At 41.3% G+C, this 25,635-nt stretch overlaps 1 protein-coding gene across 1 annotated transcript in view; it reads left to right on the top strand.

The window, feature by feature from the left end:
* The window catches only part of fbxl17 (F-box and leucine-rich repeat protein 17), a 201,253-nt gene that overhangs the window by 130,582 nt on the left and 45,036 nt on the right, over positions 1 to 25,635 (top strand). The window contains 1 exon segment of the mRNA XM_029440323.1: positions 8,503 to 8,579. Coding sequence (XP_029296183.1) covers positions 8,503 to 8,579 — 77 coding nt within the window.

The following is a 25,635-nucleotide window of genomic DNA, read 5'->3' as shown; positions in this document are numbered from 1 at the left end:
TGTGTGAACCGGTGTTTGCATGTTTGTTTGACAGAGAAAGCGGGCAGGAGAGTGCACGTTGGTAAGCTCTCATTAAAATGGATGGCGGTAATCAAAATGCAGAGCAATTAGCCATGGCTGAGTAGGCGGAGGGTGTACACTGTGTGTTACCGTGTGCCACTGTGTCAGGTCTATTGGTAAACATTGGATAGTTCACCTCTCTCTGCATGTGGACACGGAGCAGGAGAGTTACGATATGCAGCCCTGAGGGGCACGCTCAACTCAATTTATCACAGTCACACTGGCTGTTTTCTTTAGTGTCTGAAACAAGATTCTGTTATTAGCTGCTAGTTATCGGTTGTATTTCAGCAAATCACATTCGCAATTAAATTCTAAAGTGTTTGCTACTTTGTTTGGACAGGATTTCGAAGAAAAGGGAGGCCTCTCAAAAACTAAATGCATAAATCGTTGTTTTTTTTATCCAATTAATTTCTGTTAACAATTGAGTCCTGAAGAGACTTTCTTAAAATTAAGAAACCTGCCAGCAAATTGTGGATGTTTTAAACAGTTTCCAGTACAAACAACGGCTTTCGTAGCTTTTTAGAATCAACAAAGTGTGAATTGTGAAAAAAAAGGTATTTGACAATTTAAACTTATTGTCACCTTTTATGGGCGGTACGATAAATGCCAAATAATCTGAAAATATTTGACAAAAATTAGAATTCAATGTCTTTATTTATTTATAGGAGAACGTGACTTTATAATAAGACAATATTGTAGTGAAACCAAAATAGAAGTTATCTTTTGTGATCCCAATGCTTACTTATCCCAGTACTGTATTTACTTTGTTTTATAGGGTACGAACCAAATCTGTGTACTGTAAATTGTGAGTCTTCTGCAAAATCAAAAAAAACACAAGCTTCATTTAAACTGTGGACGCCCTAATCCAATCCATATACAGTGGGCTGAGGAGTTTTAAGTCATTTTCTCACTGCTCTACCTGAATGTGTGTTTCAGAAATAAGAGAGACACAAAGAAATCCACTGTGTCTTTTATTCCCCACAGTGACATCTATCATGGGCAACCATCTCTGGTTGTCTCACATGGGAAAAGCACCACCAACTTTCTCTTCTGCACTCATACACACACGCACACACGCACACACACGCACGCACACGCACGCACGCACACGCACACACCACTGTGTCAACTCAGACCTGAGGCTGTAAGTGTTATCGCCATCTGCCACGGGGGAGTGCTCATCTTCTCCTGAGTTATTTATTGTGTTATGGCTGCAGCCGGCTGACCGTGGAGGCAAATAGTGGAATGGCATTGCTTTACAGATCCCAGTTGTTCATTTGCAGGTCAGTATCTCACTTTTATGTCCTCGGGGGAAACTGCTAAGGTGCAACAGAGGAAGGAGCCGCAGATGCAGAGTGAAGAGCTATCAGAGATCCACGTGTTTGTTTTCCTCTGGCAACCCGAGGAGCTGCTTTAAAATGCTCTTTGTGCATGTGCATCACGGAGGCCCGTCAGCGTTGGCAAGGCAACAGGCTGTCCATTTGGATGAGCTTAAAGTGAATAACTGCCACTTAACCTCACAAAGTGCTTAGTTGGCTTTTGCCCCTTGCTTTTGATGGACAAATCAGATGGTTTGTGAGGGACACTTGTTTTTCGGAGATGGCGAAAGCGCTGGCTGATGCTGTATGTTGTAACAGCCATCAGTATACGTATCTCAAAATATCTTCAGAAGTCTTATGAACTCAATATCATTTAATGTAAACCTCTAGATCTGGTGAATGGCCATTTTCTCTGAGTAGAACTCCTGCTGTCTCTGTAACATTTGCCATTCGTGGAGTACTGGATGTGTGTTTTACTCTGCAATTACTGTATGCTTACAGCGGGGGGGAAAAACATGCTTCGAGCATTTAAAGAAGAGCCCGAGCATTATTGAGGATGAGAGAAGACAGAGGCACATATAAGGGCCGTGGTGTTTCCGCTTTCCGTTGGCTGCGTCAACGTGAAAAGTGTGCTCATTCGGGGCTTGCCTCTCCTTTCCCAGACAAACAAAAAAAAAAGAGACAGCTTTGACAGGAAAGTCGAGGATGAGGGGCATTTATGGCTCCAGTTATGACCCCATCGGCACATTTTTGAGCAGGCTGATGACAAGCTGCTGGAATGCCCTGCCGTTTTGCAGAGTCGTTTGAAAACATGATTAACGGTGGTGGAACACAATAGGAATGTGATTCTCATTTGAGCGGTGGGTACGGCAGGCTAGCCTGGGAAATCATCCAGGCCCTAATTGCTGAAGCAGACCCTGATTCAGATGACTGGAACTTAAACACACACACTCTCTCACACACACACACACACACACACACACACACTCTGTCACACACACACACACACACACACACACACACACACACACTCAAACAGATAGGGATATAAAGTGTAACTTATAGCTTTGGCTGCTGGATTTATACTATTGTCATTTTATCGTAACAACATAACCATAAACAAATATGGGAAGTGTCTGTGAACTCTTTGTCACAGTTAGAGTCAAGCTGCTGCGATAGACAGTGGGAGCTTTTTTTAATGAATGTTAGTATTGTAAGTATGTATTTGCTCATTTTTCATAATTTTATTTGAAAAGTTTGAAGTCAAACCCATCTTGAAATAGATGCCAAAGACAACGAATGACGTGGATGTTGAAGCATAATGTATATAAAACAACAAGTATTTAGATTTTTCATTTTTAGATTATATATATATATATATATATATATATATATATATATATATAGGAAATAATGACAAATGCAAAATTACCAAAATAGACTAGATTTTTTTTTTACTTCTGTTGAATTTGTTCTATAATTACTTACTGTAATTTAAGAGCAAACGGCTGCTCCGAGGGAAGAAAATAAAAGATGATACTGAACGATCACTTCGGTGACATTTCGTTGAAAACACAATTTTAATTGTTCCCGAAATCAGCAACTTAACAATAGTCCACACATATTTTCAGAGGGTCAGCGATTTCAAAAGCAATGAATTTGTTCCGTCTCATTCAATAAAACTTGTATTGCTCCATTTTAAGATTGTTGCTAAAGTATTTGCTTACTGAAGGGCTCTTTTGAGGTATTGGATATTTTTATATCCATTTATATTCGCCCAATGAAAACAAGTCTTAAAGTTTTTTTTGTCCAGAGGATTCCAGAAACTCTGTGTTGCACATTGTCTGAGGAAGCAGAACCATGCTTCCTTACACTTGTGTATAGATTTATGGGTGGTATAAAGAAAATTTACAGCAAGAATCATTTTGCAAGAGCGTTCTCCTCAGAAGTATAAACCCCCGTCTTGCCTTGGTCTCCTCCTCTTCGCTGCTCCGCCCTTCCATTTCATTAAGTCTAAAGACAGCCGTGGAAGTCTGAAGTCTCGTCTGTCACCACCACCGTTGCCTCCTCCTTCCCCTTCTTTTATGTTTTCAACCTCTCCCTAGACCTTCAACCGCTTTTCTTTACACATTTCATGCTTACTTTCTTTTCTTTATTTTTTGTCCTCTTCTCTCGAAAAATCATCCATTTCTATTTCCCTGCTCCTTTTGTGTGGCTGGACAACCGTGTAATTGTGGGCCCTGAGAGGAGCGGGATGAGACGAGGCCTTGTGTTGGTCAGCACCGTGCTAGTGTACCTACCTACAGCCATTCTCCCAGCAGCCTCTTTGTTCCTGCTCCATTGTGATCGGCTAGCTAAAGAGAAGCGCTACACATGTTGTTTGGCTGGAAGACTGTCTGCAGTCTTTGTGATAAATATGGACCTCTGTTTCTCTCAAGTATTGTCACTATTGTTCCTCTTGCTGCCTGTCTGTTTGGATACCTCTGGCTGTGCTGCATAAAGGAAGATTAGCTTCACCTCCGAGAGACACATGCACACATTACCACAACCACAAACAACACACTCTGCGTAATGACACGCACTCACAAACACTGGGTTTTCCCTCACTCCCTTTGTCCTTCCTTTCGTCTCCCACATCTTCTAGTTGAGCCTCACTGTAGACCATTTCCAGTCATTTCCAGACATTGACAAAAATACGACACATTTTAAACCAGTGGACATGTGTTGGAGTCGATGTACATTAATGCATTACGATAAGGAGCTGGAGTAGAAAGACTGCACAATAATGTACACCAACACCAACCATTACGCTGGAGTTTGCATTGGTACATGAACAGGATGTCATAAAATACGAATTAACAAAATAATAAGTTTTTAGCATACAGTGCACCGTATAAATCTTAAAGTATGATCATGGCAACAAGCTCGTAGAAGAGATTACGGTTGATCAAACAGTGAGCTGGGATTAAGGGATGATCACTCGTCTTTGTCAAGGTTTGACCTCTGGTTGTACAACAAAACACACACACATGAAGACAACGTAAAGTCAAAGGGCAGTTGTCCTGTAATGCAGCTTTGAGCACAGTATATAGATCGCAGATAGAAGCAGTATTCTGCGGGTCAGTCGATGGTTTTCTAAGTGTTAATCCTCTTGTTTTTCTTTCAAACATTGGTCACGGCTGCAAAAGTCCATTTTCCTAACCTTCAGTGTAGTCCAGATATGATTTAATCCCTCTGATAATACTGCTCTACCGTTTCCCTTTTATTATTCAAGAGCTTCACTGTGTTATAAAAAAAACCCTGTTGCAATGATGCTATTCAGTGCACATAAATAACATTTTAATAAGATGACCTATGTTCATTTTACTGGCAATTTGTAAGGAATGAGTAGTAACCTAAAATCCTTTTCAGTAAGCTAATACACTGTATGAAGCAGAGGTTGGGTAAATATGGTCCGAGTGCAAATTTAATTCTGGGGGAAATAAATAAATGGATGTTTAAAAAAACACCGAGGCTCCTCAGTCAGTGGCATTTCTGCCGTGATCTGCACTACTTAGCTCGTCGTACCATCGGGCCTCATTTGCATGTAAAGAACCTGGAAAATGCTTTCGTTAATCACAAGATCAATTAGCGCTGATGTAGTTACCATGGTTTCTAAGTAACATAATTGAGTTTTCTTCTTAAAAACTCCAAGGGAAGAGCAATTATGTATCAGCAACACAAGTCAATGTAGTTTTCTTTCTCCTGGTGTTATGAAATATATTGCTGCACCTCTTTAAAGTGTTACTTCCTGTATCAGGAACTGAAGTAAAAACCTTTTCTCTTTTTCAATTTGAAGATGCGTAACATCAGTTAGGACCTTCTCTCTTACTATCACTTAGTCACTTATTCTTCAGAGTGGAGTCGAACAAAGGCTAAATTCTTTGGCAGGCAGCGTCAACTGGCTGCCAAAGAAAACAAAATTAAATCTAAAATATGTTTTAGGGTTAAGCAAAGTCCTCAAGGTTCTGTTGTGTAATTCAATTGGGATAGAAAATGTGTGTATGGCTTTTAAGGAGGAGAAATTCCCCCAAATGGACATGCCAAAAAAACTAAAGCAAAGTTTATATTTGTTTGTATGAGATGGTAAGAATGAGATAGAGACAGGAGTGACAGTTGTATTGTGTACCTCCTAGCTGTTTGTGCCGACAGCGTGGTGACAGTGAGCCAAACACACGTTGACCCCTCATGGTTCTCTTTCTGCCTCCTGCCTGCCGGTTACACTAATCGCTTAAACATGCAGTCCCTTAATTCAGTCATGGCGACTGTTTATTGTAATTTTAATGGAAAAAGTGGCCTTGAGCTGTATATTAGCAAGTAACTGTGTTTCTCTGGACTTTTTTTTTTCATACATCTATAATATTTATACGAGCGTCTTTTGCCCTCTGTGGTAGCAGAGACAACTTGCTTGACTTTCTGGTCTTGTTCACTCGTCATCATCATTTCCTCCTCGTCTTCGTGCACATTTTTCTGTTATTGTTCAAAATCATCGTAATCAACCTTCCCCTCCACTTCCTCATTTTTGCCATCTGCCTCCTCTCCTCGTCCACTTAGCCTCTCTACGCTACCTGAATCTCTGCTGAAACATCTTCCACTCTACCGTATTTCTTTTTCCACCTTATTTCTGTTCCTGCATCTCACATTGAATCTCCATCATCAGCACGATCTTCTACCTTTTCACTTCCTTAGTTCCGGCTCCGATCCTCTCTTCCTAATCCTGTATCATCGTCCCACCCTATTCATTTTCATCCTTCATCTTTGATAAAAGGTTTTTGTTCTTTCTACAAAGTCTCTTAAAAGTGTCATTTATTTCCTCATTCTTCTCTTCATCCTGCCTTCCACTGCTCAGTCCACCAGCAGCTTCTCCAGCTCAACCACCTTGCCACTCTGTTGACTCGCTCTCCTCTCTGCATCCTAATGTCCTCCTTACAACGTTATCTCCTGTATCATCGCCTCTATCTAAATGTTCAGTATGCACATCGTGTCCAACTGGCTTTTGTCACAGGCTTCTATACATTATTGAAAGAGCGCAAATCACTAATTCATGTCAGCTGAGCCTTGTGGGGTTTGAGTGGAGGTGGGTGGAGGCTTGTTGCTTCTTGAAGGCCTTTCATGTGGCGTGATCCATGCCTTAGCCATCACATCCCACACCTCCGCTCCGGCCTCCCTCGTCTCCTCTGACGTCTTCTCAGTCCTCTCATTTCAGTTTACTCCGGCCTAATTAATGGCCTCTTACTCCTTCTTCTTTCTCTCCCTTGTTTCCCCTCAGTCTCCCATGATGTACCCTATCTGTCTCCATTCAACCTCTAGCTACTGTATAGAGATTTCTACTCACTCTGTTTCCTGCTGTACTCTCTTTCCATCTCTCCTCCCTCCCTCCCTGCGTCATTCATTGATGTCTGATCTAATTTCTTTTTGCCCTGACACTGGGGACCCGGGCACAGTGTAACAAGCTCCCAGAGGATGCACTCCGCCTCGGCCTTCGTGGCTGCATCCCTGAATTGCTACTTTCTTTTTTATCTGTTTCTCCACCAACCCCTCCCAGTGCATTCATTCATTAGCAGCTCTAATGCCACAGCCCCAAGACACACGGCATGATATTGTGATCCTGCTGGCTTAACTGAATCTAATCTAAGGCTGGCCACAGCACAAGGTTGAGTCAGGGATGACCAATTGCAACAGGTATTTTTCTATATAATAGTTTTTCTTATCCACTTCTCAGAGTGGGCCACAGTGATAGAAAAAGAGTAGAAGATAGAAAAAGGGAGAAGGGCGGGATGGAGTTAGAGGCAGGGAAAAAAGTGAGAAAAATAAACAGGGATAGGTGGGAGGACAATGAAAAGGCAGGCAAAAAAAAACAACCTGATAACATGGAGAGGCTCGCAGGGCAGCCACAACACAAATGTAATAGAAAAAGGTGAAATATGAAGATGCAGCCCAGTGAACTAAAGCAGATAGGCCAGTGCACATTTTAACAGCTTTAGCTCCACTCAGAAATAAGGATTTTTAGAAATATGACACACATTTTAACTTTTCTTTCCCTGGCACCTTTTCCTCCTTGATCCTATGGTGTGATATGTCACACATCAAGTGACATCCGTGAATTGTGTCTCTTAAATGAATACTGGAGCAAAAAGACGTGAGCTTTCAACTAATGCTTTGTTCTGAAAGGAAATTTCTCTGTATTGTATTCCCTGTTGATCTGCATCCTATTTCCACTCCTGTTTGCTAGATAGTGAGGATGTGGCATTAAAAAAAAAAAAAGCAAGGGAAGCTCAAATTCTCTCAACAAGTCCGTCCGCATCACACTTGGCCTACGCTCAGATAAGCCAGTGTACAGCGAGTAGATATGAGCAATGCATTTCAGAATCACACCCAGCTGTCAGTCATATTGCGTGGAAGAACAGTATGCAATTTTGTGTGTGTGTGTGTGTGTGTGAGAGATAAATATTCATGATAGAACACCAGCATGGAGATCAAAACATTTTATCCTGAAGGTTAATAGGTCAAATGCGTTGATCAAAATCTAGTTGTTGCACACACTCTTCTCATTAGAGGCATTTAAAGAGAATCATTTGATACAGAGACTCTGATCTTCCTCTCGGGGCCCCTCCACGAGCACGCACGCACACATTCTGTAGGTCCTTTGGGCTCAGGCGTTGGGCTGAAAGCAGATATCTGTCTTTGAAGTGAGCTATATATAAGCGTCTGTGCGCACACTCACACTCGCATGCACAAAAACGCACATACACTCACGTTGTGTTAGTGTTGCTTCTCTAATCAGATCAGGTGTTTAATTATTAATGTATGTATGTGTTAAAAGAAGCAGAGACAGAATATAACCCTACAGCTGTTTAACCTTTACTGTGGTGCAATCGTGTGTGTGTGTGTGTGTGTGTGTGTGTGTGTGTGTGTGTAACAGAGGGAGTTCAAGACAAATAAAGCTGCTGTATGTGTGCATGCATTTCAATGTTTTAGAGGCACGTCAAAATTGCCTTCAAGTTAAAATGAAATGCAATATACAGAACATAAGTGCCTCAGGTGACCCTTTAAACATTTGTTCTGTCTCTGCTTCTCTCTGTAGATGTGTGGAAATCATCGCCAAGGAGGGAAGAAGTCTGAAGGAGCTCTATCTCGTGTCTTGTAAAATCACAGACCACGGTAGGATACTTTCAATCACTGTCCCTTTGTTGCAGTCAACCGCCAACGTTATTATCATAACCATTATTACCCACAGTCTCAAGCATGATTCAGGACTCATTTGACTTTACAACCCGCCCCCTTATGAGACCTGCAAACAGTAAAAATATTATTGAAAGTTTCACACAGAATAAAGTAATGGTCTCTGGATCTCTTTAGTGCAGTTCATGGATGTTCATTTCACAGTCTAATTTAAGGAAGAAATGTCAGCGGCAACACTCGGGCTTCTTCAAACAGACAGGTTGCTGCCTTTTTGTGTATTCATGTGCGGGAAGTTACACATTGCGACTTCAGGAGGAGCATTGTTTCAGAGCACAGTGTGAGACGTATGCGATGACTGCTCCTGGCAGGATTTCTATGCGTTTGCTTGAGTTTGTGGATTTAATGTATTTGTGTTGTCTGACACGAGACATACATGCTGTTTCCCTTCGCAGCCTACAGACAGGCAGCCTTTTTATCCCTCTAGCATCCTCTCCCCCCTTCATTGTGTTTGCACTGCCTCCTGCTTGATTCCACTCTGCCATATGTTTTGCAGAATATTTGAGTCTTGTATCAGCTACAGTACAATGCACAGTTAGAATATTTCAGTACTGAAACATCAGGAGTTTCAATGCTGACTAACACTGCTTGCTTGAATTATTTGATTCCTTGTGTGGCAGTGTTTGTCTGTTTAGTTGTTTCAAAGCCGGTTTGTGTGTGTGTGTGTGTGTGTGTGTGTGTGTGTGTGTGTGTACCCTGGGGGTTCCACAAATGAAAGCTACCAGCTGTGTAGTCAACTACTGCTTTAAGGTGTCTAAAAGATACACAATATATAACAATCTGAAGTTATTTTGGCCACTTATTTTACTGATCACCTTTGCAACTCATCAAACTGTGTTCAAAACAAACATCTAACTGCGATGAAACGTGTTTGCATGAGTTTGATTGCTGGTATGTTTAATTTGACTTTTGATTCAGATAAGTTCCATAATACTTACTTTTAATAGCTAAGGTTTGTGCCTGTTTTGTCTTCTTTATATATTGTGTTAATCACCATCTGAATGAATCGCTTATTCAAAATTAAAAATGGGACTACGAGATAACAAGCTTGTTGGAGTTGTCTTAAGTCAGCTACTTAAGGTGAGTTTCTTTTTCTTTTGAGTTGAAGTAAGTAAGTAGCCTGTGCTTTTGATAGTTAAGCTTTTTGTGTTAGATAATATTGCTTCAGTTGTTTGTTTTTTAACTTGCTGTTGTCTGGATGATAAGCCTGCTGAAAATTGCACAAAGGGACTTCTGAGATAAGAGACAAACAAGCCTTCTGCTTGTTAGTCCCTTGGTGTTTTCTTGAGAGCTTAGAGAGCTTAGGCTGGCTCGGGAGCTGGGTTTTTTCTGTGGGCCTGTGAAGCCCATTGAGACATTGTATGTGATGTCGGGATGTACAGATGAACTTGACTCTTGTGATGCTGTTATATTTCCTTTTCATACTGGGGCAGATGTAAGATGTGGGTTTGAACACATGAGTTCATATTCATTGAGACCTGTTGCAGTTGTTTTGCATTTGTTACGCACTCTCTGTCTCTCTCTCTCTCGCTGTCCTTTTTTTTTTGCTTGTTTAGTTAGGTAATTGTTTAATTGTCTCCAAACTGGGAAGTCAGTTGCATTGGCCAGAAGAAGTCTCTAATGTGCAGGCTTTCAACCAGCTCGCCCAGAGAAGAACTGTAGTTGAAACCGGAAAATTGGCCGTGGCATGTGTGAGCAGTCAATTACTGTCAAAGTAAATCGGCGACATCTTGGAAAGCTATATCCACTTTTTCTAATGTTGACCAATTCAGATGTATCCACAAGCCATATCATTATATTTGTCTGAAGGGATTGTTAGACAGTTAGAAACTCCAACACTTACAGCTCCGATTGTTGGCTACTTTTCTGATGGGGCTTGATTACCCCTCATCTTTTTTCCCCAAGTAGTGACAATGGATATGGAAAAAGTTAAACGCTAGGCACTAGTTGTCAGAGGTTTCTCCAACAAAGATGTGAATATGTCACGTGTGTTACCACAATGCATAGACTTAAATGATCACCCGCCAACACATACTGCAGTTTGCTGCTGACTTCTCTAAATTACAGTGACAATAATCACCTTGACCTCTCTGAACCTGAACCTCCAGTGCGTGTGGGAAACGTTATGTGGGCGTGTGTCCACTGGTGTTTGATTAATGACTCCAAGATCACAATAGTACATTAAACCAGCAATGCACACACGCACCCCCCTATACATCCCCCTCTCTCTGTGTGTCTCTCTAATTATTTTGACCAAGATGAATTGGTGATATCTGATCTTCTTCCTTCACTAATGACCCCTCAGGCCCCTTCTGGCTGATGCTGGGATCTGTGTGTATTTATGTGTGTGTGTGTGCGTGTGTGTGTGTGTGTGTGTGTACTTCCAGAATAGAGATGCCTGTTGCAGGAGCTCTGTGCTCTAACAAAATGATTGGTGGATTTCCTGATTCAGTCTCTGATAAATTAAATAACAGAAATGAGATTTTACATCAGCCAAGCCGGCCCCCGTTTTTTTCCGCCCATCTCCTGTGCTAATTATTTTTATTAATGGCCTCTCTGAGTGCATTTGAGATGTCCACAAGCCTCTTACATTTGAGTGTTCTGCTTTTTCCTCCCAGCTTTTGCTTCCTGTGTGATTTTCTTTTCTTTTTTTATAGGAGCTCTGAAGACAGGTTTAAATGACTGAAAGAGAGAGCTGGGCGACATGTAATTTTACTCCCAGAACAGATGGTTTTGGAGATTATTTTTTGAGGAAGAGGAAACAAATGCAAAAGGCGAGGATAGAGATTTTTTGGTGTAATGATCTTACTGAAAGCCCTATTAGTGCGCTGAAAAAAACCTTATCTTATTCATTAAAGAACATGAAAACTAATTAGCTTAAATAACATGTTGGTTGTACTCAAGGCAGCACAGAGACTTGTTAAACACCTGGATTCTTTGAGTCACATACTGTATGTCATGAGATGTATGAATTTGTAGCTGATGATTGATGATGAATAATAGTTACGCTGCTGAAAGATTTCGTTAAACCTCTAAAAGCTTTCCCTCAACATTTCCTCTGACTATGTGCTACATAATGTTTTAGCACACAATGTGCTTTCAAGCATTTTTGTTTGTCTCCCTGACATTATCAAAAGCACACACACACACGCACACAAACCTGTATCAACACTAATATGTTGCCCATAAACCAAAATCAACTAAAGACGTGCACATGGTACAGTATATTCCTAATACAAAAAGTAAAATAAGCAAAGTGAACTAACAGTCATGTTGAAGATTAATACAATTCCTTAAATTTACTAGGAGAACATTTTAACTGCTTAAGGCCCTGTCACACATATCCCTATGGTGGAAACATATACAGAAAATTGTTTTTGTCAGTCCAAATACGTCCAACTTTTCGGATCGGAAAAGTGATTGTATACAGATACGCATGTCTAACCTATTGATAGCGCATCACTTACTAATACAAAATGTATCAGACGAATGCATAACGTATACAAAATATGACGTATACAAAATATCGGCAATACACTGGCGAACGTTGATATAAGGTAAGGTATAAGTAGTATTCTTTAAGAGTTCACTGTGTTACGCTGGGGTGTGTTGTTGAACGCTGAGGCCGTGAAAATGTTTTGAGCGAGTTCAAAATTGGGACGTACCCAACGTGTGCTTCATAAGTTATGCAGATGTTACACATAAGTTATGTTAGACATAAGTGATTACTGAATACCTACGTGAATAGAGTACGTGACTACGTTAGAGGTACGTCAGATATAGGCTACATCAGCTGACCGTGAACCCTACAGCCAACTTATTGATAACAAGTGGATAACCTATTCGAACCTATGTTAAGCTTATGCCTGACGACGGAGTAACTTATTAAACGTGTTTCTACAGTACAGCTAGCGTTCAGCTAGCGTTCTTATTGGGGTTTGAATATAGTATATAGGGTCACTGTGAGTAGCTGATCCTCACTTCTTCACAGCACGTCTTGATGAATACATCAACCCATCATCAGAGAGCATGGAGGATGCTGAGAGGCTGCGACAACAGTACATTCTAGCCGTTCTCCAACATCAGCATGACGTGAACCAAATGGAACTTTTCCAGCTCCGTTGGCCAGAAGCTCTGATACGTTTTGTATACGTAAGTGATACGCTATCAATGTTTGACATACGTATAATAATTAGTTATGTATACGTTATGTATACGTCAGCTACAACACCGCTGTGGAAAAGTTGGACGTATTTGCTACTTTTCATATACACTGGCATACGTTTCTGCCATACGGAACTGTGTGACAGGGCCTGGCATGTTTGGTGTATCGTCTGCGTCCTTCGAACGATCACAACTTACCCTTAATTTATATCAACATATTGCCGATATCTCGTATGCGCCGGCATACGTTTCTGCCATACGGATATGTGTGACAGGGCCTTTATGGAACAGGCTCAATGTAATACTGCTGGCTCCATTCCACCTACAAAAGTAAACACGGCCATCGGTGAGTTGTAGGTATGTAGGTAATCCTAACGCTCGTCATTGGTGCCAACGTGTTCCAGTCCGGCAAAATCAAACAAAATCATGGAGCTTTACCCAAAACTCCTTCAGCTCAGACTCTAGTGGGGCCTTCGAAAGCAACCAGCCCGCGGCGGACAGACCCAGAGCCGGCTTTGTTTACGCTTTCGACCTGCTGTCAGAGCTCCAGCGGGAAGTGGAGAGTTCTCTGTCCGGCAGCAGCGGCTCCTACTCCTTCCAGGAGCAGAGCTTCGCCCTTGCTGCTCCGCCGGTCCCCACTGGGAACTTCCTGCTGGAGGCACAGGCCGTATAGCTTGGCCAGCTGGAGGGAAGGAAAGTACGACTTCAGAACCAGGATTGAGCGGGGCAAACTGTCAGACCTTGCTGCAGTAAAATGAGTAAAACAACATTTCTAATCAGAAACCAGGAATACTCTATAGTTCTTAGGCTCCAAAATCAGGGAATGCATATGGAATACATTTAGCATTAACCTGGGACCCAAGGGTATTTAGATAATACAACTCATCTCTTCATATGCGGACCTGCAGCTGCAGGCCTTTGAGCAATTTCAAGTCCTGACCCTTCGTGTAAGAACCCCTAATCTGCAGAGTGCCCACTTATCACTGCCACTTCCAGATTTCCAGGGTTGCAAAGACACTTTCCAACACATTCAGTAATTATGTATTAAAATGTCCTGTTACTGCAGTTTAAGTGCCGAGATTCTGAGTCGGAGATCTAGAAACAGATCTAGAAACAGATTGGAAAACAGGCCTCTGCGAATCTCATGAGATTGAAATAGTTTGAGATAATGCTAAGGAAGGTATTGATAAGGAAAACAACATTTAAAAACAATATATATTTGTCTTCTCTTCCAGTAACTGAGAAAACACCATGCAGTGGCTCACCATAAAGTGACACGGGCACACTAACCATCTACACATGGTATAACAAAATAAAAAGGAGGACCACCTAACTTCCTTATTTCCATCGGCATACACATGGTCTCAGTTTGCCCATCTCCCCATCAGAAATAAAAGTACCACTTTAACATTGATTTTGAAAGCTGACCCTGATGAGAAACCCTACTCAGCCTCGCTCCCAGTGCTAATCAGATCTGTACACCACTACTGTCGTCTTCATTGACCGACCCATCCACAGGTGATGGTCCATGCCGCATCTTCAACACACCTAGATAGACAGAGACCTCTCCTTGTCCCCTCCCACGTTGTTTTGTTCTGACGTGTGTGATTTGCCTTCACATGCATCCCATTGTGTGTCTGCACAATGAGTGTGTACATTTACCTGCACTCACTCTGTCCCTTGTAGGCCACCTGCTTTATCCAGAGACAAAAAGAGAGACCTTGGCACCTCCGTTCTTTTCATATGGTAATTCTCCTCTACCCGCACGCCTCCCCACAATCCCCTCACCTTGTCAGTCGTGGCCTTCTGTATACATCTGTGCGAATACAAGATCGAGTGAGACACCTGTGGGAGACTGTGTATGAGTGAGAGGGGGGGAAAAAAAGAAGCAGCTTTGGTCTGCTTTTAGAGGACTTCAAGTCGAGCTGCTATAGAGTTGTGATGTGGGAGGGATTATTTTCAGGCTTCCAGACTGATGGAGGTCAAAGTCCTTTTCATTTATTGCATAGACAGTATTACAGTAGGTGACTGTATATCTGAGATGGGCTGGCAATTCTCTGCTGAATCATCAGTACAGAATATGAGCACATGGAAACTAAATTCTGTTGAATGCGCTGCTAACGTCAAATTGAGCCCAAGCTAAACTAAGCTTTTTTTGAAACCTGATAATATTTTCAGCAGTTTAAATACGTTTACTGCCAGGTTCTGTGTCAATGTGTAACTCTAAAGCGTTTTGAATTTGCTACAACTAATATTTAAAGACAGCCGCCATTCCAAACAAACTGAAAAAAACGACACAAAGTTGAAATAATTCAAACCGATAGTCATAACGTAATTCATCCCGGTTCCTCTCGTGGTTCTATGTTAGGGAACATTAAGGGCATAGTTAATGGGAATTAAAAGTGGGAAAAATACTTCCTGAACATTCTGCCTCCTACTTTGCAACTATATTGCACCTAATAAGAAATGTTGACGATGACAGCCCATCTTCCAGACGGTTGTGATTGTGTTGTACTGTTGTATAAGAAGGACTGAGCTACTCAGATTGTGCATTTCATTGTTATGTCCATCTGTATTTACCGATCTGTCAGCTTGTGAGATTATTGTTGTCATTCAATTTTTTGTGTCTTATTCTCTTATTTGATCGCACCCCCCCTCCCCCCTCCATAGCTCTGACATAATTAACATGCATTTACATTTCCCCCCTTTTTCTTTTTTCCCGGCTATGAACCCTGTTCCGACACCAAATCCCTTCCTCCTCTCTTTTCCCCTCTCATCCCTCTTTCCATTCATCTCTCAGCTCTCGCTTTCATCTGAGGCGCTTTACTCTAAATGCACAGAACGTTGATAGATGGGGCTTCCCTGCCGCCTTGAGCGGAACCTCAAGAATGAAGTATAGCTGCATGTGTGTGTCTCCACTGATGTTTGTGTGTGTGTGTTTGTGTGACTCTGTGCACGCTTACATGCCTTTGTTTGAGCTTTTGTGTACTTTTGCAGTTTTCCCTTGCTGCTGGGGAAATTTTGATACGCACACACTCCCCAGTGGGTCGTAGTGCTTTTTTACAAGGTGAGTTTACTTAGCATAAAAGCAGCTGAACCCGCACAGTAACTATCTTACCTACTATGAAAATGACATGTGATTGTTATGCTCCCATATACAGTATGATGAGGCCAAGCCGGCCCCCGCTTAAGAGTTACTGTGTTACTGTGCCATCATTTAACCTTAAGCCAGTTTTCACTTTTTATTATTCTGCACTATGTGTGGGATTGATGTACACGTCAAAACATTCAGAACAATATCCTTTTCTTCCAAGCCATGATTGCATCCCATGGTACCATTTTTAAAATGTCACAGAATATTGGAAACACTGCGATAAAAAACGAGAGGATCAGTTGTATTTACATGCGTCGTGATCAAACCTCATGGTGATATGGTAACGATGTAAAAAGCTGTTATCATGCATCACCTTCTATCTCTTTCTGTCCTCCTTTCCTTTTCACATCTCTATTTCTCTTTGAGCATTTGTTTGCTACCCCTCCATCTTGTTTGTTTACTAAACAGTTATTCACCAGCCACAGTCTAAGTGATGTGAAACATAATGTGATGTAAACTTAGATAGTGTAATAGCTTGTTTGCTCCTCTCTGTCTGACATTCAGTAGGTAAATAATGTAACTCTTAAAGCAGTCGATTAAAATGCGCAGAGCGGTACCGCAGATTTATGTGGGCTGCAAAAGGGGAGCAAGTCAAAAGACAATCTGTGTCTGTCTGTGTCACCACTGTGAGCGTGCTTGTGTTTGTGTGTACGTGCGTTTGTGTTGAGTAGGGTAAAGGTTATGGTTTCTTGGTTAGTGAGGCTGACCAAGTGAGGCTGGGTCCGTTAATATTCATAGTAGCTAGCATACAATGGTGTTTGTATACCTGAGAGTCATTTTTTAAATACCTCTGTGTTAGTGACTGGCAGAGACAGTTAAGCCTATTAAATTTGTTTGAATCCAGCTTAAGGACCACACAAAATCATGCTACTGCTCTTGTCATGTGAGGACTGATATTTAGGAGCTTATACATCTACGGTATAAGTATGTTAAAAACATTTCACAGAAGAATACACATATCTTTCAATGCATTGATTTATAAAGTCGCTGAGGGGTGATCACATGTACTCTGGAGAAGCATTCTTGAGTCACATTAAGAATATCAGCGTATTGTTGGGTTAAATATTTGAGGTCCTGGCAGCATCACACCACAACATGACAGAGAAACTGCCCCGGCGCGATCTTCCTGATCGATTCCGTTAAGCGTAAAACAATAAAACCGGAGAAAACAAAGCCCATGATCCTTTCCCATAACACGCCAAGACTCTAAAAAGCAATGGAGCAATAGTACACAGAAGTGGCACACTACTAGGGAGATGCATAACCTCTGTGTTTTCCCCTGGAGGGGTAAGAGAGACCGTGGGACGGAGAGAGGGAGAGGGTAACTGCTGTGGAGTGCTACTGGACATGGTGAGGGCAAAGACTCATAAAGTGGGTTATTATCTCTGCAAATCAATGAGAGTGCCGGAGCCGTGGGGGAAAACAACCAGCATTACACCAAGCTCAGAGCTGGACTTCAATACAGCTGCAAGACCACCTGGATGCTGAAGCACAGGGGGGCGAATATTTGCTCTGTGTTATCAATAAATCTGCTTATTGTTTTCTTGATTAATCAAATAATCATTTATTTTATGGATAATGTTTTTCAGATGTATTGTTTTATCCAACCAACATCCAAAGGTGTTTACTTTGCAGTGATATGAAACAGAGAAAAGTAGGAAAAGCCTCACTTTTGCAAAACACGACTGAAACTGTTCATTTATCCAAATAGTTATCCAGATGTAAGTAACCACAACACGTATAGCACATAAAACAGACTTTATTTCCTTTTGTTTTGCAAATCGGTGTCGTAAATGAATCTTTTCTTTAAACTACTGTGTTTGAAAATGCAACAAGTGAAACCCGAAAAGTAAGTAAAGAATGTTTTTCTCAGGAAACAGAAAAGTTTGCCTTTGGCTTTAGCCATGGAAACTGTAAAGCAGCCTTTCTGTATAGAGTAAGAGGGATGACCGTTTTCCCACCATTTGCGAGTTTGGAAAGTTCATTAGATGATATACAGGAAAATTGAGAGGGTGACAGGTAAAGGAGGGAGCAGAAACAGCTTGAGCGGCTGGGACTTGAACCTCCACAGAGGGAAGGCATTTAACTGGATGAACACTGTTCAAGTGTATAAGTACTCTTCCATAGGGTTCCAATCTACAGATTCTCCATAGTGTGTCGTTGAGTAAGTCGAGATTTCCATTTCTTTACATCAGCCTGTGGTGGTATTTGCAGAATGGGAGCAGCGCAAAGAGTCTGAAATTGAATTAGTTTCCATATATTGTCCTCTCCTCCTCTTTCTCCAGCTAAGCCCTGTGGTCTATCCACTGTTTGCCTTATGGGGGAGAAAAGTGAGGGGGGCTTAAGCTGTGAAGGCTGGGGCTTACGCTGTCTACCATCTTACTGGTCACACACAAACACACTCATACACTAACTCTCTCTCTCTCTCTCTCTCTCTCTCTCTCTCTCTCTCTCTCTCTCTCTCTCTCACTAACACACACACTTGCTTCAGAGATTACAACCAGGCAAGCCCTGTTTGCATTTACACACAGTCACAATCAAACAGGCAGTACGCACATATTAAAGATGCACTTTAGAGCTCATGCGAATGTCTTCCTTCACTCACACTATCACATTTCAGCATGCACTCTTTGCTATAACTTTTAGCGGGGGAAATAATGCTTAAGCCACCGTTATTTTAGGTCTGTCTCTGTCCCACCATCATCTTAGTCCTGTAGTTCCTAATAACAGCGTGCTTTAAGTGTGCCTGTGGGACTCAATAACACAAAGCTGTGTAAGATTTTTGTTGTGAGACATTGAATTTTCCTATTTTTCTTATTAGTTCCATCGTGTGTGTGTGTGTGTGTGTGTGTGTGTGTGTGTGTGTGTGTGTGTGTGTGTGTGTGTGTGTGTGTAGATATGACATGACAAGTATTTCTCCAGAGGCACCATCACATCCACTGTGCCATTGCCTTGGAATGGCAGTTATACAGCCCGTGGTGTAAAATGCTCAGTATTGCTATAATGACTTCGATGGCTTCTCCTTCTCTTTGCGGTTATCTCATTTTCTTGTGCATTGCCACCCTCCTTCCTCCCTTGCTGTCTCATTTCACCCCACAACATAAAAAGTAGATAATGACTTAAAAAAATAATTTTTCGTGTTTGTGTTTAAGAACTTTTTCCATTCTTATAACAAAGCTGGTTCCAGTTACAGAACAAAACATCTTCGAACACTATTCTGCTTCTGTCCGACTTGTCTGGACAACAGGTGACTGAATCTAGATTCAAATTAAATTACTCAATCAAACCATGAACCATTTCAAAATGCATGCAGTTGACAGTAGTCTACTCCAAGTCTCCTTAGTGTTGGAAAGCCCACCTTAATGGTTCCGCTGTAAAAGATGAACGAGCCATGACCGTTAACCAAGTGGTAATGATATGATATTTTTCTCATTTATCTAAATTGGTGGTTTAGATATTTAAAAAAAAGAGACTGCAAAGCATAAAACCACTGCAGTCGAAGCCCAGCAAGTAACTAAATATTCAGTGTAGCTGTTTTAGTAAGATACTGTAGTTTTAGATCTTTAGAGATACCAAAAGAAGAAGCAGCATGTAATAGTATTAAAATGCCGGAGGCGTTCTTTGCTGTAGGGCATGCTCTTCAATTGAGGCTTCCTCTTCTCTGATGAGCCTTAAGGAATTTATTTTTTAAAGCTTGGCTTGCAGTTGCAGACTATATTGTACCAGGAGTTTAGCACTCAGTTACAGGTCTGTCTTCACGTCCAGCTCACGTTCAGTGACTCTTGTTGTCCACTTTTGTTACATTTACTCTTAAAACAAATAAACTTTACAGTCAGAAATTGTCTTCAACCATCACAATATAACCTAACAAAGAAAATAAGGCAGCATTTCTAATTGTAGCTCTTTCAATAAAATAGGATTAGCAAAAAGTCTAAAGAAAAAAAGTCTTCATTAAAACCATATGTAATATAAATAGCTTGAACACTCCTATTAAAAATGAGTAATGAAATAGCAATCTGCTAAATTCATAGCAACATGCTTTTATTTAGATAACGTGTCTTTGTTGCAGATAAACATAAAACTTGAAATGACAAACTTTCTCTTTGGAAGGTCACCCCTTCGCTCATTTTTCTACATCTGTATATTTACGGGATAATGCCACTGCTAATCCCTTGCAAGGTCAGTGCTTGTATTGAATGATTATACCCCACTGTTTATTCATACTTCCTGCTGATGTCATTTCCTCCTGCTGGCACTGACCTTTGACCTGTCATTTACCTCCTATCGTTGCCATTGTTTAGTCCACCTTGGTGGCCGCTGTCCAAGAGAATATCCCCGTCTTTATCGCTGTCGGATTCCTCTGCTTACGGGAAGGTTACTGGAGTATCTAAATGCAAAATCTATTTGTACTTAAAGGTCACTTTTCATTTAGATTCTCCTCTTTCATCTTCTTTTCTTACTCTACACATTTCATTGTAGTCATGAAGTCAGTTTTCTTCAATTTCATCACTCTTATTCCTTTTTTCCTCTTTTGTCCACATGATGTCTTTTCCCGCTGTTACTCCATTGTTTAACAGAAGTACTGTACATCATCCAGTTGACAGGCAATGGCTAATACATAATGCATTGGCCATGTTTAAATGGCTTAGCTTATGACTCTTAAATGTCTTTCAGCAGCGAGTCTGGCAAACAGCCACGATGTCGCATGGGGGGTGCTGGCTGTTCTCCCTCATCATTTGATCAATGGCACTGATAAAGCAAAATCCTGCCATTATACTTAGCGTGTGTGTTTTTGTGTGTGTATGTATAGTATAATTCTATGATAAAATGCAGGTTTTAATCACTGTTCTTTAAACATAAAAGGCAGTGGGGGGGTGTTGTCTTGGCACAACCGTGATATACTGCAACACAGCATATGTGCTTCATTCAGAATGTGTCTGTTTCGGATAATGTGTAGGATCTGCATGGGGTTGTTCGACTGGCAGTTGTTTTCCCCCCACCTGGAAACTGTAACTCTGTTTAGTGAGTAAAAGTTAGACGAGCTCATTTTAAACATGCATTAAAATGAACTATATTTGTATGATATGTGTATGTATATCGGCTCAGTCTTACAACTCATCGGCTCACTCTCACCAACAGACGACTGCTTTTCTGGAAACAACACTGGGTTTTGTTGGAAAGCTAGCTACCTGTTTAACTCCAGCATTTAAATCTATTGCATATTAAAGGTTCAATGTGTAAGATATGCCAGAATTTAAACTTAAAACAAAAACTAACATTATCAACAGAGTGTGTAGAGGTAACAGACAGTCTATGTATTGTGTTGCAGAGATATCTACTGAATCAGCAGTCTAACTGACTAGTGCTGGCCCGTCCAGTCTCAGATGAGCAGTGAGTCATTGTAGACTCAGGGCTCGTCAACATTACATCCGTGATCCCTGCACGTTTCGATAGTTTGTTTTGATTAAATCCAAAGTGGCAGAAACGAGAAAAGGATTTGCAGCATCGCCCTGTTCCCACCGCTGCCGGGAGGCTGCTGCACCGGGAGGCTGCTGCACCGGGAGGCTGCTGCACCGGGAGTAGAGTGTGCGAGAGAGACGTGAGACGGACAGATATGCCGTTAGCAGATAGCACTCATTCAGCCGACTCCTCGCCAGAGCGTCAAACTTTCTGTTGCTGCCGTTACACAGGATAGACCCAGCGCGCCAATCTAAGCCGGATTCGTTCGCTTGTCTCTGCCGCCAACGTGCAAACTATCAAAACATAACGTTACACAGACCGTACAGCCCCCAGTGCCACAGTAAACACACATATCTAAGCCCCCTGAAGATTATAAGATAACAGTGATGTTTATACTGACTCAGAGTTTCAGCAGACTGGTCTAATGAACTGACTGACAGGCTTACACAGGAGGGAGCAGGTGGCTCGGAATTGCACATTGCACCTTTAACGCTGAGGAAAAACAACTTATTCTTTTTTTGCAGGAAAATATCTCGAGGCACATTTATATTGTTTTCAATTACTTGCCCAAAACAAATCAAAAGGACTATTTGAAATGACTTAAGGCTACCAGTTGAGTAGCCCTGGCTTATGAGTTCAGCCTAATGAATAGAGAAACAGGTGAAGAGTGATTAATTAAACTCCTGGGGGTGATATAAAATAGATGATTAACTATGTGGATAAATTCAAAGTTAATTGAAATTATGAAATGCTGTGTCAGAATGAAATATTGCTTCAAGATGTAGCATATGTCCCCTTCGATATGCTGACTGTCTTTGAATCAGTATTAAGGAGCAGATACTGTGTTTGGCCAAGGCCATTCTAAAGTGAAAATTACTGTAAAACAGTATTAGTTAAATTATGAATGCAAGGAGACATGCTGAAAGTCAGTGATGGCAGTCACGTCAAACTTGAAAAATGTCAAGTGATCCCATTTTCACCAATTGGATACTCGATGCGAAAGGAGAAATGTCCCTTTTTATTCGATGTCGTGACCTCACTCTACCTCTCTGCCTCGTCGTAGTATCACATTCCTCCCACATTCGTCCCCACCTTGCTGTTCATGTTTGGTACTTAAGTCTGTCCACGCCTCATTTCCTTTTTACATATTGTAATCTTTCTTTTCCCTCTCCTCCTCTTCCTATCCTCTCCTTCTGTTATCGGTATGTCCTGTAAAGCTTCATTTACAGAGGAGCCCTAATCAGATATGTACCAGCGGAGGACAGTTTGTGAGAGCAGTGTGCGGCCTGATAGATAGCAAGGCTTAGCAGAAGGGGAGCGCATTGTAAGCCCTCAATTATATGCCCGACACCAGACGCAGGAAAGAGACACTTGGGAGGCCTGTTTGTGTTTTTGCTCATGTGTCTGAGTGTCATCTTTGAGTGCGTTTGGTTGCATGGCTTTATATGCTTATTGTTAATGTTTGCTGCACAGTGGGGAGTGACAGAAATGCGGGTAATAGAGAAAAGCTCATTGTAGAACATCAGGTCAAGCTGAATAAGTTGTGAGTTGTTGCTTTTAAAAGTACTATTTCTGTCCGCACTTATCACATTCTGAAATCCACAGGTGAAATGCAAGAATGGCTGGTTATGGGCATTATTGAAATTCACAAGTTGATCATGTAGGCGTGAAGTAAGTACATTCGTCAATGCATTGACATAAAATACGATATAGTATAGCAATACAATATAAGAATAAGTATCTGAAAGTGGAATTTTTGTAAAACGCCAAGTTGTATTCCAACCAGGACCGCAATGTGGAGGGCACACAGGGGCTTCCACTTTCAAGACCATTCAAAGCTTATGGTTAGGCTCTGTGGCGTTGTGCCCACAGAGACACCATGGTGGAATCAGATGAAGCATGAAAAGGTGAGCCGGGGAGAGCAAACAATGAATAGTGTTTGAACATCTCTACTGCTGGAGTTCACTGCTTCAAGGCTGCCTACCTCTGCAGATAGAATATTCATCTGCCGTATTGTCCCGTAGAGGCACGTAACCTTTAGCAAGAAATCACAGTGCAACTCGACCTTGCTTTTTCTGCTTCGTTATCATGCAGCCTCCGGTACAAAGAAGCAAAGCTTTATGTGATGCTGATAATAATATAGTTTATATGTGTATCATATGACCATTGCTCAAATGAGTTTACTGCCAGTAATTACTAGTATGTAACATCGAATTATTTACTAAGACTTTTTTTTTTTTACTGTGAAAGTTGATTACTTTTCTCTGACCTTGGTGCAGTGAATGCTCAGACTTCTGGCGCGAGTCTCCAGGCTTCAAGGTGATGTTGCCATTAACTACTAAGAATGGATCATTATCTGCCCATACTTAACCGTTAGTGGCTAAATAAAGTAAAGTATCGTCAACTATACAAGTGGCTTTAATGAGTGCCAGATGGTGTTGATATGACACGAGAGAAACACACTGCCCCGGAGATTAAAGACAGTAATGTTCATGTTTACTTCCCTGTTTTCTTGAAAGAGTAGCTAGTAAAATACCAGCTCACAAGACGTGTTGAAACAAGGTTTATTAACCGTTCTTTATTCTCAGATCAATAGATATTTCTAAAGTATGGAATCCCCGTGTCTCGTGTGAGCAAAGTTTGCGTTAGTTAAGCGGTAAATTACAAAACACCATTCATGTGAAAAAACATCGTATTGGAGTGTGAAATTGTCAACATGAGAGATGCAGTATTAATACGTCTCAACCATGTACTGAATGTTTTCCCCTCTCTCTCCTTTTCCTGACTTTCTGCTGTAGGAGAATGAATGCAAAAACAAAAACCCGCCAGAATATGTTTTGCCGCTCTGCACCAGAGTAGCCTTGCAAGTGAGCGGCCACAAGCAGTTAGCGACAGTGTATCCTTTCGTCAGTACGTTTGGTGTAACTCATCTGTAGATATTTCTATTTTCTATATGGTTATTTTTCCAATGACGTAAACCGATGATGATACGTTGGCATGACACCCAAACAACATAGTTAGAAAAAATAAATAAAAATGTTCTTACAAATAGTCAATGCAACACAACTGTCCACACGAAACATTATTGACTTACGATGGGATTTTCATGCCAGTCAGTAAAACATGTAACTCTGTGTTTGTGTGTTTTATTTAAAAAATCGTGTCTGACTGCTTTGATACAGAAATGTCTTATTTGGTCTTGTTAAGTTAAACCTTTAAGTGATCTGCCTAAACAGCACCCTGTCTCACACAAAGACAGTCTTTCAGGCCCACGGGTTGGCAGGAAACCAGCTATTACAAGGTCAACATTACCTTTATTACTTGTTATTAGTCTACATTATACCTCATGGGAGATTTTACATAAACACACAGATACACAGGCTTACAGAGCTATAAGCTCACCCAAATGGCACTTGGGATCCTGCCTACCACCAATAGACGTGCCCTGGGGAGCTCAGGTAAATGTTGGCTCTTTGTTTTTCAGTTTATTGTTTGGATATAGGCTATGACATCGTCAATTTTTTTCCCCTCCCATCTGCAGTCTCAACACAGTTTATGGGATGGAATTTGCAGCTCCCATTTGAAAACACTGTCATGTGCTTTCAATTGTAGCAATTGAGAAACACACATGGCCATTCCTGCACGTACAGTCACTCAACCAACGCAAGACACAGCAGTGTATTTCTAGCACTAATGAGAATTAAACCTCATTTCTTAGCTTTAATTGTGGATGTGTTTTTTCCTCCTTTGTCTCTAAAGATTATGTTTGCGAGACTCAGGGGCCCGCCGATTGTTTTAAGTGCCTCTCCACTCTGTATGACTGCTGCTGTGCCGCAGGTGCTCAACAAAGCAGCCCCTTTGGAATGCATCAAACGCGCCTCCATTGTGGCATGAGACGCATTTTTATCGACACCTATTTCTCCACTCCTCTGAGTACACTCGCATATATCTGATTGGCCTTGGCGTCTGGTTAATACAATGAGCGTATACAATCATGTTCACAAACATACAGAAGCATACAGTCTTTCTTTTCTCAAGACCCCTAAATGTAGACATAGAAAAGGCATTATGTTGTATTGGAGGTGAGTGAATCCGGCTGCATCGTGTAGTAACAGAATACATTGAAAGGTGGTTGGGTATGTGTCTCTATTGTGAAGTGAACAAGGTTATAATGAACTTTTCAGCGTGTGCCTCCATTTT

This window comes from Cottoperca gobio, chromosome 9, assembly GCF_900634415.1.
Source record: "Cottoperca gobio chromosome 9, fCotGob3.1, whole genome shotgun sequence".
Taxonomy (NCBI): domain Eukaryota; kingdom Metazoa; phylum Chordata; class Actinopteri; order Perciformes; family Bovichtidae; genus Cottoperca; species Cottoperca gobio.
This window is presented reverse-complemented; position numbering and strand designations above follow the sequence as displayed.